The 14,883-nt window shown below is 37.8% G+C and overlaps 1 protein-coding gene across 1 annotated transcript in view; it reads left to right on the top strand.

Moving 5' to 3' along the window:
* The window catches only part of LOC128740027 (metastasis-associated protein MTA1), a 140,163-nt gene that overhangs the window by 60,742 nt on the left and 64,538 nt on the right, over window positions 1–14,883 (top strand). Inside the window, exon 3 of the mRNA XM_053835536.1 lies at window positions 8,026–8,133. Coding sequence (XP_053691511.1) covers window positions 8,026–8,133 — 108 coding nt within the window. The remainder of the gene's footprint in view (window positions 1–8,025; window positions 8,134–14,883) is intronic.

Below are 14,883 nucleotides of genomic sequence, written 5' to 3' on the forward strand. Positions count from 1 at the left end.
TTTCGGTCACTTTCCGTGGTCGGATCATTACAAAATTAGTAGCAAAATAATGAAATTAAAAAAAGTTTTAGTCATTTATGTCCCTGTAAGCATTTATTCTTCCCCAACAGAAAAAGTAAGCCGACTGCCATACGTCGTTGGAAAAAGAAAAAAGTTGAAACTAGTAGTAGCATGTAATTAGTTTCGTTGAAAAAAAACCATGATCTAGCATTATCTACCACGGCTCATTTCGTTTGACTGAATTGTACGCCGCCTTACAATCCACAAATAGATGATGAGTCTGCAAGCTGTACTTCCAGAACTTTTCGACTTACTGTCGAAGGACTTCGTAAACGGTCTCAGTCTGCAGAACAGGATTTATTTTCTGTATGAACAGTATTATTACGATCAGTATTTTGATTTATTGTGATATCGTCTAAGCGTTGTATTCCGCACTTTCTTTATTTTTGCAGTATCACTATAGAGTAAGCAAACTGCTTATAATTCGTGTTTGAGTGTTGGTGTTTTTCACCCCTTTTCTGCACAACAGGATACGGGAGAGCACCTTATACCGAGAGCAATGTAATACCTCGATGGTGTTTACACTCGAGTCGATGTCCTTTTTGAAAAAAAAGCCAAATGACCATTTATTCTTCCGTAGAGCCATTCGCTCCTCGCTTTTAGAAATTCAGCCGGGATACTGTTGTTCTGAGTAACTTTATTGTTTTTCATCCCCCTGATTGCCTTCTTAATTTCCTCCTGCGTTGGAGGCTCTACAGCTTGGCCATAGCTCCCATGTCTTATTCTGTTCCTGCTGATCTCTGCGTTAACCTCTCCATTCAACGGGCTGGTTGGTACCGAATTGGCGAAACACAAATGGCCGAATAATAAATAATCGAAGTCCAAATACACTAGAATCTCGTTCATCAATTACGTCCATCCACGTCCTCTCGGTTTACGTCCAAAATTTGAATTACCGTTTTCTTTTTTTACGTCCCCCCAATAGTGGACGTAAAACGAGATTTGGGTGCAGTCGGATGTCACCAACTGTCACAGAAGGCCGAAATTTTATTTGGTCGAAATACGTAAGGCCGAACTCCTTTTTGACCGAATCACAAAAGGCCGAATTCCTACTGAATCTCGTCGGAAGCTATTCTCTCCAATAATTTTGATAATAATATTGTTTTTAGGGTCAATGTTGGCTCCGCCCAGTTAGCTCCGGGGTACGATGCTGGCCTAACAAGCCAGTCGTCGTACGTTCGAATCTCGATTTGGCGATGCTGGTATAGAATCAGTAAAATCCTTGCACTAGCCCCGCAATTGTCCTGTACTCTAATAACCGGCTGCAAAGTCGGTCGATAAAGTCGTTCTTAAGGACGTTTATACCCATAGCTTTGCTTTGTAAGCTGGTAAAGCTATGATCAAAATAATTAAAAGATATTTTCGTGCATTAAAAAAATATCAAATAATGAACGGTTTAGAAAAATATTAAAAAGGAAAAAAGCATTTCATAAATTTTAGACTTTTGTCTCAGAAAAACTGCAACTGTTTTTTATTTAGGTAATTATAGTACAAACAGTAGAATATAGATGATTAATACTTCTTTTTTCCCTTAAACGCAAATAAGTTACGCTCATCTTAAAGCGCGAGATATAGAGTAGGGCGGGGCATAAGTGCGATGTTTGAAGTTGTCATCAATTTTCGTAAGATATAAAGTAGGACAACAACATAATATATTTTATAGTGATGCAGTAACTCAATGTCTTCACATTCAACTATAAATCATCTGTGGTAATAGTGTTTTGCAAAATAAATTCTTCTTTCTTCTGATCAAGTGCCGATTCGCACTTTTACCCCACTAGCGGGGCCAAAGTGCGAACACCGTGGGGCAAAATTGCGTAACTCGAATCCATGAAATTAGCACAACAGTAGCTAACAAAACCATATTATCTTCAATCTGCGTTATGTTGCGGTAAGGAATATTCTCAATTTGCATCTTTCCTGTCTTGCGCTGGTGTATTGTAGCCTCCGTTGGATCGAATCTTTTCCAAACGTTTGTTTTTTGTTTCATCAGTGGAAAAACATTGGTTTCCTTCAGCCAACATCTGTAGAGTATACAGTTTTCCGCAGATCTTCTATTTCTAGTATCTGTAATATAGTGCCTAAAGCTGTATATAATTAGTTATACATTTTTGCATCGTCCGTGAATCGCACTTTTACCCCGCTAGGCGCTTGAAGGGGTTAGATTAAATTACGGAAAAGCGAAATATATTTTGTAAATTCTTTTCACCATATTCTCAAAACAGATATGGAGTGATGTAAAACGCTGCTACAAATTTACAAAAACAAGTAATATCCTCCTGTTGATATTGTATTTGCCGTATAACGAAAAAATACATCAAAAATGTCCTAAAATAACATTTGCACAAAACTCAGAAACTATGCTTCGTATGCAACCAAAGTTTACGTTAGATTTAAGCTGTCAAAGTAGTCACCCATCCATGCCAATGTAGTCAATTTACTCGGAATCTGCACCGATAAATCATCGAATCGCACTTTTACCCGCATCGCACTTTTATTCCTCCTTACTCTATTTACCGTGTTAGTAACAAATGTTTCTAGATTATTTAGGAACCGCCGGCTACTTCTATTTATGTGCATGCGTTTTCCTAGGTTTACTCACTAGTAGAGATTATCTTTTAGTGAGTAAGGACAGTATATACCCAAGACCCTACATGCAGCTTAAAGACCGCGAATATTTTCGGCCGAATATGACCTTCGGCCATTCGCGTTTTGGCCATTTGCGATTCGGTCTTTAGATCTATTATACTATTCGTTATTTCGGTCATTCGTAGGAAATTTCCATTCAACAGTATCTAGAAGTTGGCCGCGGCAAAGTTTATGACCCTTGGGCCATAGATGAGATAATAATTTTTACGTCGTGTTTTGGGCATTCAGCCACTTGCTACAGAACAGACGCTGTTTGAGCCGCCCCTTACTTGGGGAATAGGCGCTCAAGTAAAATAAAAAATATATAACTCGAATAAAACCTACAAAAATAATCTATGGGTGACTTTTAGAAAATCTTCTGAATTTTAATAAAAAACACTGAAAAAAAATTAATTTCTACACTGAGAAAAAAGCATTTTAAAAACTAAAAATTGATTTTCCTAAAAAGGTAATTTCAGAAATTGATGAAATTTTTTCTAAAGATAGATGATTATATGGCCTACAATTCTTCCATACATCATGGGCATATTTAAGGGAAAAAAGTTTTTCTAACAAAAACTTTTTTAAGTCCTTTCCAGAAAAAAGGTATTCAAGTAATTTTGAAAATTATTGCACCTACAAAAAATGATGTATGAGTGACTTTTACAAAATTTTCATAAAAAAATACTGAAAAAAATAAAAATCATTTCCACACTGATAAAAAAAGCATTTTAAAAACTAAAATTTGATTTTCTAAAAATGCCCATCTCGGAAATTGATGAAATTTGTTCTGACGGTAGATATGGCCTATAAGTCTCTCATGTATTGTAAAATGGACATAGGGAAGTTTTCTAACAAAAACTTGTACCTATTTATACCTTTTTTTCTAGGAAGGAATTGAAAAAGTTTTTGTTAGAAAATCTTTCATCCCTTAAATATGTCCATTTTGCAATATATAAAAGACTTGTAGGCCATATAAATATCTACCTTCAAAACAAATTTCATCAATTTCCGAGATGTGCTTTTTAAGAAAATCGAATTTTAGTTTTTAGAATGCTTTTTTTATCAGTGTAGAAATGATTTTTGTTTTTTCCAGTATTTTTTTATGAAAATTCAGCAAATTTTTAAAAGTCACCCATACGTCATTTTTTTGTAGGTGCTATAATGTTCGAAAATACTGAAATACCTTTATTTCCGGAAAAAGTTTTTGTTAGAAAAACTTTTTTCCCTTAAATATGCCCATTTTGTGATGTATGGAAGAATTGTATACCATATAAGGCCATTGCAAATTATTTTTAATGTTTTTGTCCCCTCGCCCTTCAGAATTGGCTCTAAAAATCGGGGGACAAAAAAAAATTTGTTAAACTTTAAAACTAAACTTTAAAATTTTTTGTGCAAAATCTATTATTTGTGGTTTTACAGCCTAAAGAACTCGAACAAGGAGTTTACGGGAGTGTTAACACTTCTAGCACGAAACAACAGTGGAAGTACAAATAATGTAATTTCCGAAAATCGGCAAATTTTTTTTTTTTAGATTTTGGCTCCATTTTGGAAGGTTTTTGCATGGAAAATGATAACGTATATATGAAAAGCAAGAATAGATTAGGGTTTCACGATTAAACTTCAAGTTAAAATTTCTAAAAATCTTAATTTTAAAAATTTTTTTGCGTGATTAAAAAAAATCTCTGTTTTTTAATTAATTAGGCCATTACAAATATTTTAAAAAGTTTTTGTCTCTCCGGTGTTGGGCCACTTAAGGGGGGGGGAGCGAAAAAAAAAAACGAAGAGAATTTTTTAATCGAGCAAAAAAAATATTTGTATTTTAGACATTTTTATTTTAAGTTTAAACGTTCAAACCACATCTATTCTTGCTTTTAATATATTCGTTGTTAATTTCAATGCAAAAATCTACGAAAAAAAGACAAAAACGAAAGAAAATTTTTTTGGCCGATTTTCGGAAATTCCGCTGTTTGAATTTCCATTTCTATTTAATGCTAGAAGCGTTAACTCAACTCGTACACTCGTTTTTCAAGATTTTTAGACTGTAGAGCCCAAAGATAAGGCTTATACAAATTTGAAAAAAAGTTTATGTCGCCCCCCCTTCAAAAATTTCCGAAATGTGAAGGGGCAAAAAAATAAAGTGTTACATTTTTATGTTGCATTCTTTAGTGAAAAGCAGATTTTTTACAGTTCAACGAGTTTACATCTATAAATTATCCAATATGTGCAAAGTCAAAGCAATTATCCCCTTAGTATTGATCAACTTTCTTTCACCAACTAACTAGTATGGTTTCTACTGCAAGTCACAGGCGACTATTTTGCGTTCGCTCGTTCGTTCCATTTTAATTAAACTCGTTTTAAAAGAACCGAATTAGATTGAAGCAAAAATCAATCAAACAATATTTGAGTGAAATTCGGTACCGCTTTTGACGGAGAAACTCTGAATTGCAGTTGGATTGCTTTTTCCCGTCATAGGTACTAGAATAGAATAGATAGAAACATGACAAATTAGACACTTCGGAATATTAGCTATTGGTGCTTGAGGAGCTTCAAATTGGTTGTTTTATTCAGTTAAGTGTCCAAGTACGTACCCTAATTTTGGATATTAGGAACGTATTCACAGAGATATAGTTCTTTACCATGAATTGGATGCATGCAGGGAGGTCACAGAACTGTTCGAAACTCTAAATTTACGAAACGGTTTGCATCTTTAATATACAAAGGTGAACACGTTATTGTAGGAGAACAAGCATCAACAGAGGAATGAACGGCCTGATATTCATGACTAAAAGGTTGACCAAGGAATAAGCGGGTTCAAACGTGAATAGTCTCAGAGATTTGTTTTCTTAAAACATGTCGGTAGCACAGTATATGCGTTTCAAGTAGAAAAGTGGTAGGGACTTAAACTGTCATTTTCACGCTAAGATCAAACTGGTTCATCTCTACCAGGATCCTTACTTTATGTGTTTGGTTCGAAAAATATCGAAGTTTGGTTCGATTTGAACTAAAATTTAAGTATTGTACAAAATATCTGTATTAAATCTTTGATAATATGGAAAAATATACGATTAGTTATTGAAGGTTTGATGTTATTATTTTTTTTGTGCCCCCCCCCCCCCCCCTTCAACAATATTTTGAGACCAGGACATAAACTTTTTTTCAAATTTGCATAAGCCTAATTGATTTTATAAAAAAATTTAACTCATATCCTACAAATTATTTTTTTGCCCCCCGATTTTTCAAGCCAATTTCCAAGGGGGAGGGGTGGGGGTTGACAAAAACTTGAAATGATTTGCAATGGCCTTATCTATCTTCGAAAAAAAAATTCATCAATTTCTAAGATGTTTTTTTTTTGGAAAATCGATTTTTAGTTTTTAAAATGCTTTTTTCTCAGTGTAAAAAATAATTTTTTTTTTCAGTATTTTCTATGAAAATTCAGAAGACTTTTTAAAAGTCACCCATAGATATTTGGTTGTAGGTCCTATGATTTTCGAGTTATATTTTTTATAATAAAAAAGAGAAAAACAATTAAGCCCTTTCCAAAAGTTAGTCCAGACCAATTTTCGAAAAACTAAGTATGCAAAGTTGTTTATCTACATGAACTCTTTACACACACAAAGTTTAATTAAAATCTGAGAGGGTGCTGCCAACCCCATAGACGAGTTGGCATGAAATCCTTCATTTATCACAAAAGAACTCACCTGCACAATTATGTGGCCTAGTGCTTAAAGTGATATAAATCAATTCAGCCGTCTCTGAGAAGTGCGTGAGCATGGGAAACGTTACACCAGTACACGTCACACATACGCACGGACATTCCTATTTTACAATGTAGCTTAAAATCATTGTTCAATAGTACCTATAAAGGTATCTATGAAATGATATACTGCAGTATACCTAATCGCGTTTGTTTGCAGCTGATATTTTAGTCGGGATGCATCAAACAACAACCCTATAGTTCGTTTTAGGACCCCGACGGCACCAATGCCTCTATCAGCAACACCAAACTTGTATATAGCTCATATTCTATTAAATTTCTGCTGTAACTGCTCCGGCTTCGGCCCCGTCAGGATTTCGGTGGATTGATGCATGGAGTTTCGTTAATTCCTGTTTCAACCATAGAATGCACCTCACTGCCATACATCAGAGAAAGTGAGAAGGCGAGGGAGACAACAGGCTGATGCACTTTCGGCGTTGCACATCCGGTCTATGATATGTTCCTAGGTGATGTTACTGAGCTTTCTATCTGTCTTCTTCCGGTGCTGCTATCACCATGCCTCTCACTCGGCACTCGGCCGCTTTTGTGCGTATAAACATATCAAGAGATGAGAATTTCCAAATTATACATATAGGCTCGAGAGCACCGTGCCGCCTTTTACCCAAGCTTATGCCGCAACGGATGCGAACTTCTAAACTGGCCTTTATCTAGCAGTAAAAATACGGGCCGAGTCCTACCGATCCCGGAAGCTTGACGCGCGCCATCCCACTCGCATTTGCTCGGGCTTTGTATGCACAATAAACAAAATAATTCCGTATCGGAGTGATTTTTTGTGCGAATCCGAAGCACAGCACACGTACGCACTGTGCACTTACTATGGCGGTGGTCATCAGTGTATGTGTACGTATCCGGCAAGCTTGCCATGGATGTTCGTTTCGGGTGGTTTCCGCTTCCGTCCCGGTACCGACTAGGTAGGTACACCTGCTGTGCGTGCTGTCCTGCCACACTGATTTGTACCTGATCCACATGGCAACGTGGGAGGAACCGGGAGCCAGTGCGATGCACATTGCACTGTGATGCAGCAGCAGCAGCAGCAGCAGCGTACAGTGCAAGTCATGTCCGACCGGGATGACCAATAGACGAGAAAGCTCACAGATGCGAAGCGAATAATTAATTAAAGAATAGATTCGTTTGAGCATATTAAATTCTTCTCCCGAAATTGTGAACCTACCTACCGTGTCTACTTTGAACTGGACTGGGTCGGTTGGTAGTCGTTTGTTGAAGAGAATTTTGTTGGCTTTTTCGGGAATGTTCAGGGTGTGTTCAGGAGAAATTTCGACTTCCAATTGGTATAGATGGTGGATTTTTGAAGTGATGTAAATTTTGGGGCAAGGTATAATCGAATTGTTTCAGTGATGTTTGATTGGTTTCCAACGTTAGTTATATGTATCTTTGAGATCGTTGAGAACTTGAGTTTTAATAACGAACCTGAAAGCGTGCAGACGCGATTGCAGATTCCTTTCCTCGAATAAAATTGTATGCCGGGTCATTTCACCTAAGCTGGTTTAATACGAACGTGGCTAATAATCGATCATTATTTTTTTTCTCTTGCTTTGCAGTGGCCACGTCCGAAGATTCCCCGGTAGCGATGAAGCTGAAAAAGATGTGGCTGAAAACACCGGTCGGTGAGGAACAAGCCGCGCAAGCCGTACTAGATCCTGCCCTAGGTAAGTGCTTAGAGTATCCCGATTGTCTGCGTTCGTTCATTGCAGCAGTGCAGCATTGCAAATACTGCTGATAAAAATTAATGCTTGATCGAAATAATGGCTGGAGTTATTGCCAGCCATGAAAACATCGAATGCATTCGAATCAATAATTTCTTCAACCGATAAATAGGATAGGTTTTTTACAAGTAATGAGCAAACAAAATAATTAAGATGTTTAGCATTTTTTTTATTGTACGCAGCTAAGAAATCACCCTAAACATACATTCATGTATAGCATTATATACATATGTTATGTAATTGCATTTTCGGCAGACAATGATGACGGTTCAGCTTGTTCGCTTTTGTTTTACGGCTGAGACGGTATCGCGGTAAGCGAACGTTGGAAGGATCCCGGGTAGAGGCCGATCGAGAGTTGCCAACCAGATACATATATGTGGTTGCAGTTTTTGTGCATCGCAGCGCTCCTGTTATACGGACATGCACACGCACACACGCACGCGCTTCGTTCGCCTTTCGATGTCTATAATTATATGTGCATTCGACTTCTCTATAAATTAGAACACCGAAGAGAACAAAGATGCACTGGTGATTATCGGGAATGGTGCATGCGGTGACGGGACGATGGAAGACAGGAGAACCCTTCGTCATACGGTTGGCCGCAGGCGACACTGGCAGCCAAACGAACGCCTCAAGGGCGTGGCGCGGTTCGTGAAATTCATCAAGACGTGACAGAGATGGTCAGGAAGAGGGGGGGTTCGGTTTGTCCGCTGTTTCGCTGTTGTACATGTTGAGCCCGTCACAGAATCTTAGCGCTCTGCTGTGACCGGTAGGATAAATCTTGAGATCGGCCAAGACTTACGGGCCATCATTGGCAGGGCGGGTTGATTGAGCTTCGAACTGTTGATTTGCATATAGCTCGGACGGGTAGGTTTGCTTGTAATTGTTCAACGCACCGAACTCTGTCCGAAAGTTGAGCTTTTGGTTTCTGGGCAGATGTGCATTAGGTGGTAAATGAAATCTTTTCATTATTTACTACTCTATAGATTACTTATGAAGGTCTAATCAGCAGATCGTCAAGTCAAGTTTGGGTGCTGTTCGCAGCTTCTTAGTTCTAAGTACGATTATTGTACTGAAATTGTATTAAAGCTCACAACTGTTTTCGAAAAAATACTGTAGAAAACATGTGTTCCGTAGCATACTTTAGCTGATTCAAACTTGCTTGGATCTACTCTGGAAATAATAATTGAGCAAAGTAATAATCACGTGAGAATCGAATTCAATTGCATTTTTCTTGAACTACCAACTGACTTACACGGTTCTCTTCAATAATCTCAACGAGACCAGGAGCAGAAGGGCCTCGACCGAGATTGCTCGACCAGGTCGAAAGCGATTTACGATTTCTGAAACATCTGGGAAATTGACTTGGCCCAAGATCGAGTTAGCGATTGAAATATGTTCTTTTCTTCTATGCTAATCACTTCGCCGAAAAATTGCGATTGATGCGAAACTCTTGTCAATCCGTTAATAAATGAATGAATTATGAACTTTTAAAACCTGGCTTTTCAACTTTAAGATTTGGTTTTTATATCTTTATCTTCCCGTAAGGTCCCGTTAGCAGGGAATCAAAATATCATTGTTCATACGCAGAAATAACCGACAAAAACCAAGAGCGATAAACCAATTATTCTCTGCGTATAAAACAAACATACGTAGCAACCAGAATGTATCACGATAACAAAATAATAGGACAAATGAATGTCCCGTCGCACCACTGAGAACGATAACTTTCGGTGAGAACATAGTTTGACGCACACTCGCTCTAACAAACGCTTGCTGTTGGTGATGCAGGTAAATACAATAAAATATGTCTCTAGGGGTCAGTCCTGGTGTTTTGGTTAGCATTCATGCCACTCACGGCGAGGACCCGGGTCCAAATTCCAACCCCGTTGAAGTCACGAATGATCTTAAAGTGTTAAAGTGACTATAATCTAACAAAAAAAAAATGTCGCAAGTCGGCTGGGTTAAGACAACACTTTATCAGCAACTTGAACAAAAGGGACAAACAGCAAAATCCTTAAGAAAATGAATAGCTTGCTTTGATCCAAAGTCTGACGTACAATTTTTTCGCAGGCAACAACGTAGTTGCCATGAAACATCTGTATCCACGATAAACAGCTACGATATTTTGTTATTGTCCTAACTTCCATGCAGTAGTGACAAACTTTCATCATACATTGTCACAACATTTTGAAGTAGGGACAATATCTTTGTCTCCTGTGCGTTCCTGATTTTTCATTCCCTGCTACTTAGCATGCAATGCTAAGCGACTGTGGCAGTCACATATAGAAAAACTTTACGGCATATGTACAATATTCTTGAAATTGCAAAAAACGGAATGCAGCCAAGGCTTCTAAAATCGTTTGTGGTATATTTTACGAGCCGAAAACAAATTTTTCGCTTCCAAATTATACTTTGTGTCAAATTTGGAGTTTATTTGTGTTGTTGGAGTTCTACAGGGTTCCCACCTAGGGTTGCTTATTTTTATTCTACACGCAAACGGCTTTATCCTTATGCTTAAACATTCAAAAATATGTGTAAATACAGGTGACATGAAATTATTTATGGAAATATTAAATTACCATGACGTCGTCGCAATGTTTCATAATGAAATCGATGCAATTGACAGCACACAGAGCTCTTGCAATGTTGCTTCGTATCTACAGTGTCTCCAAGTGGATTATTCGGCATCATAACTCGGCAACTGGAACGGGTTTCGCCATAGTATACGACAGAGAGCAAAGCTTAAGTAGCGGCGTGGAACCGACTCAATCCTTTCCATCCTGTTGTAGTAACATGGATGCCAGACAATGGAACCGTATTTGAGAGTCATGGCTTGAGGCAATATATGTCAACAGGAGTGAAGCCCTTAGCGATGCGGAAGACGAATCCAAAAGTACTAGATGTCTTTTCCACAATGTAGAAAATATGCCGTTTAAACGATAGCTGACTATCCAAAATAACACCGAGATCCTTCTTCCGGTCGACACGTTCGATTACTGCACCATGGAGCTTGAAGTCAAAAATGACAGGACAAAATGAAAAATGGAGCATTTTTCAGGATTGACGAGCTTGCAGTTCACATTACAGTCATAAAGGTGTCAAGCTCTCGTTGAAGACAAATTGCATCATCCTTGAAATGGAGAATATAGGAGGATCTTTAACGAGGATCGTGGTTGACATCATTGAAGTATAACAGGAAGATGAACGGTCTCAAGTAACTACCTTGCGGGATTCCAAGCAAGGCCGGAAACGTATATGACTGAAAACCTGCAACCTGTCACAATCAGTTTTGTTTACGACCTTCGAGCTAAGAACTGAACCAACGCAACATACTGCTACTGATACCGGGTCTTTCCAATTTAGCAATCGCAATAGTATGAGTGATTTTGTCAAACGCAACAGACAAATCAGTACAGATAACGACCGTTCGAGCACGATCCGCTACGCTTTCCGCAACATGAGACAAAGGAGATTCGTAGTGGTTGATCTAGCTGCGATGAATCCATGTTGATCATCACTCAAGTTTTGTTTACAGTGTGATATCAGCGGGAGTCATGACTACAAACTCAAGTAACTTCGAAATGGCACAACAACACGAGATTCTACGGTAGTTGTTGACGTCTGTCCGATCCCCTTTTTTGTCTACAGCAAACATTTTAGCGGTTTGACGCCTGTAGGGCGCTATATCTCTACATATTTGCGTTGGTTAAAGGAAATGCTTATCAACTTACGGATCAGTTGCTGCAAGAAATGCTTTACTGGTTTCGCTGTTCCTGATTTTGCTGTCAGGTATTGTGAGCCAGTTAGCAATGTCTGATTGTCTACGTCTTCATTAAAATCGCCAAGAATTAGAAATTGTTTCGCAATGGTCAATGTTCCTAATTTATTTCTAATCATTCATGAAGTACATTATTATTTTCAGTTTTCGTTAATAGCGCTAAGGTGTTCAGGCTCAGGATTTTATTGCAAGGGATCAGCATCGCTTGCTTTCGTGTCTCGTTCGTTGCAAAAGCTTCAACAACAAAAAAAAAAAATGACGGAATCCTTCCTTCCCAATGGGTCAGGCTTTATTTATTTGGATAAAACCTGGACCAAGTTGATGTCTTGAAAGTAAACAATTTTGTAAAAGTGTAAAATTGATTCTTCTCTTCGATCGATTTTGTCGTTTGAACATTTAACCTAGACGAACTTGATGTCCAGAAAGTACACCGTCAAAGAAAGGAGCGCGACCATTTTTTGTCTTTAACCAATTATTTCGATATAGGGTAAATTACCCATTAGTGGACCAGTTAGTGCTTGAGTAGTTTTCTTCTACGAATAATTTTAAACTGGACACGCTAAACATGCAACCGATGGCACGTACAATACGAGTAACTTTCGATTAAATCTAAAAAATATCAATTTATGTTGCAAATGTCTATATTTTACACATTTTTTAAAACAGATTGGAATGTCCGTTTTCATTTTATGGACCTTGTGGTTTACAATAGGATAGTGACCGGGTCCATTGTAGGAATTCTAGTGTATTTTGCATGAAGAGGGTCCACTAATGGCGACATTTTGCATTGTTAACCATAAAATGAACCCTAGCTTGATGAAAATGTTGATTTTAAGGCGTTAATCATTGAATTCAGCTAAAATTTTATAATCTGAACTGTGTGGTATGTTTAGTACCTTCTGTTTCACGTCATATATCCTCGGAAATAAGAAGCACAAGCTAATAACCGCCGAAACTGTACCCGAGGTTCATTATAGGTAAAGGGTCCACTATAGGTTAATCTACCCTACTTTAAGGCTGTGAACCATTTCGCGAAATTTTTAACTTTTGGGTTAAAATTTGACAGTTCGATGGTTTTTCGAAAATACCGCTGCTCGGGAGCATGGTTAGTTTTGACCAAGGTTTTGACAGCTCGATGGTTCGCTTCTGAGAGCCAATGAGATATGCACAGGAAGAGAGCTTCGACGTGTTTCACTGATTTTTCGTTGGATTTTTTTTACATTGGTATGGATGCTTATCGCATAATAAATTTGTTCAAACAACCCGGGTTGAAATGAGATGAATTTTATCTATCAAATAAAAGCAAATGAACATCAAAAATTCATACAATTTTAACTCGGACAGAATAAACAATATTTTCATCCTCACCTTATACACGGAAAGAAATTTGATTCTGATGCCATGAATGAAATCATGAAATCATGAAATGTGAATTCATGTCAAATCATGACTGAACTGCCGTATCAGACAGCACAAAATCATGAATAATAGTTCATAGTTTTGCGTTGTGTTGTACTGCAAGAAGCTCGTGATATCATGATTTTTATTCATGGTGTATTTTCATAAATCATGAGCTAGAAACCGGGAATCATGAGTCATTTTGCTCGTTTTGGAGATCAAATTTCTACCCGTGTATGCTCTCATTAAGTAAAAAAACTATCAACCCGTCAAATATGAAATGGTTCGCATTCTGAACTGATTTTAACCACTCAAGGAAAAATAACCATCGAACTGTTAAATTTTAAGCATAAGCATAAGCATAGGATACCGCCCGTGTGCTGCTACTCCGTTATTGACCAGGACCGATGAAAATTGCAAAATGATGGCTGGAAAAAGAATACTTGGGACAGCAGGCTATTTTTCATTGTGCAACATTATCAGGTCCCTGCATGCTGATCAATACCGACGCCGGCCACGTCCGAATGCGGGTCGTGGTGGGATGTGAAGGAATGTTAGTCCAATACTTGTTGCTACTAAAGACCAGGGAATCCTCTGCATCTTCACAAGTATTCGGGAAAGGAATTGCTGTTAGTAGATGGGCGGAGCTAGATGGATAATGTAAGTTTGTAAGCATCAGTCATATGAGACTAACCTGGATATTCGAAAATTTTCTTGTAAAGCCAGTAATTACGAAAATTAAGATATAAAAAATACCTTTTTAACAAATTTAATACAATGCCAATGGTGCTCATATACAACCATAAATTAATTATTATCGAAAGGAAACTATGCACATGCGAGATTTACGACTCGAAAACTACGAGACAACTTGAACTTATTATACCTGAACATACAAGTCAGGGATAATGAAACGAGCCAATATAGTTCCTAAGTTGATAAGCATTTCCTCTTACCAACGCTAATATGCAGAGATATAGCGCCCTACACGCTTACCATCGAACTGTTAAATTTTAACCAAAAAGTTAAAAATTTCGCGAAATGGTTCACAGCCTAAGAATATGTTTGAAACTAAAGTCTATGTAAACGTGGTAGACTCAGAGAGAAATGAGAGTATGTATGTGTTAGCTCTATCTCGCCTCTTTTTGTGAATACACTCAAGTCGCGGAAAAACCGCGTAAATTCCGAAAACCGCGTAAAAAAACCAAAATTTCACGTAAAAAAAACCTTGTGGATTTCAACACTACGCGAAAAAATAGACGTTTTGAGCACATCCGCGTAAATTCCGAAAATCGCGTAAAAAAACTGCGTAAATTCCGAAAACCGCGTAAAAAACCGCGTAAATTCCGAAAACCGCGTAAAAAAACCGCATAAATTCTGAAATTTGCGCAAAAAACCGCGTAAATTCCGAAAACCGCGTAAAAATAGTCGCGTGAAAAAACCGCGTAAAAAGCGACTTCAGTGTATTTTTTGTTTTGCTTATGCTTGTCTAGTGGGCCGGTACCGAATGGCCG

This window comes from Sabethes cyaneus, chromosome 1 (assembly GCF_943734655.1).
Source record: "Sabethes cyaneus chromosome 1, idSabCyanKW18_F2, whole genome shotgun sequence".
Lineage (NCBI taxonomy): Eukaryota > Metazoa > Arthropoda > Insecta > Diptera > Culicidae > Sabethes > Sabethes cyaneus.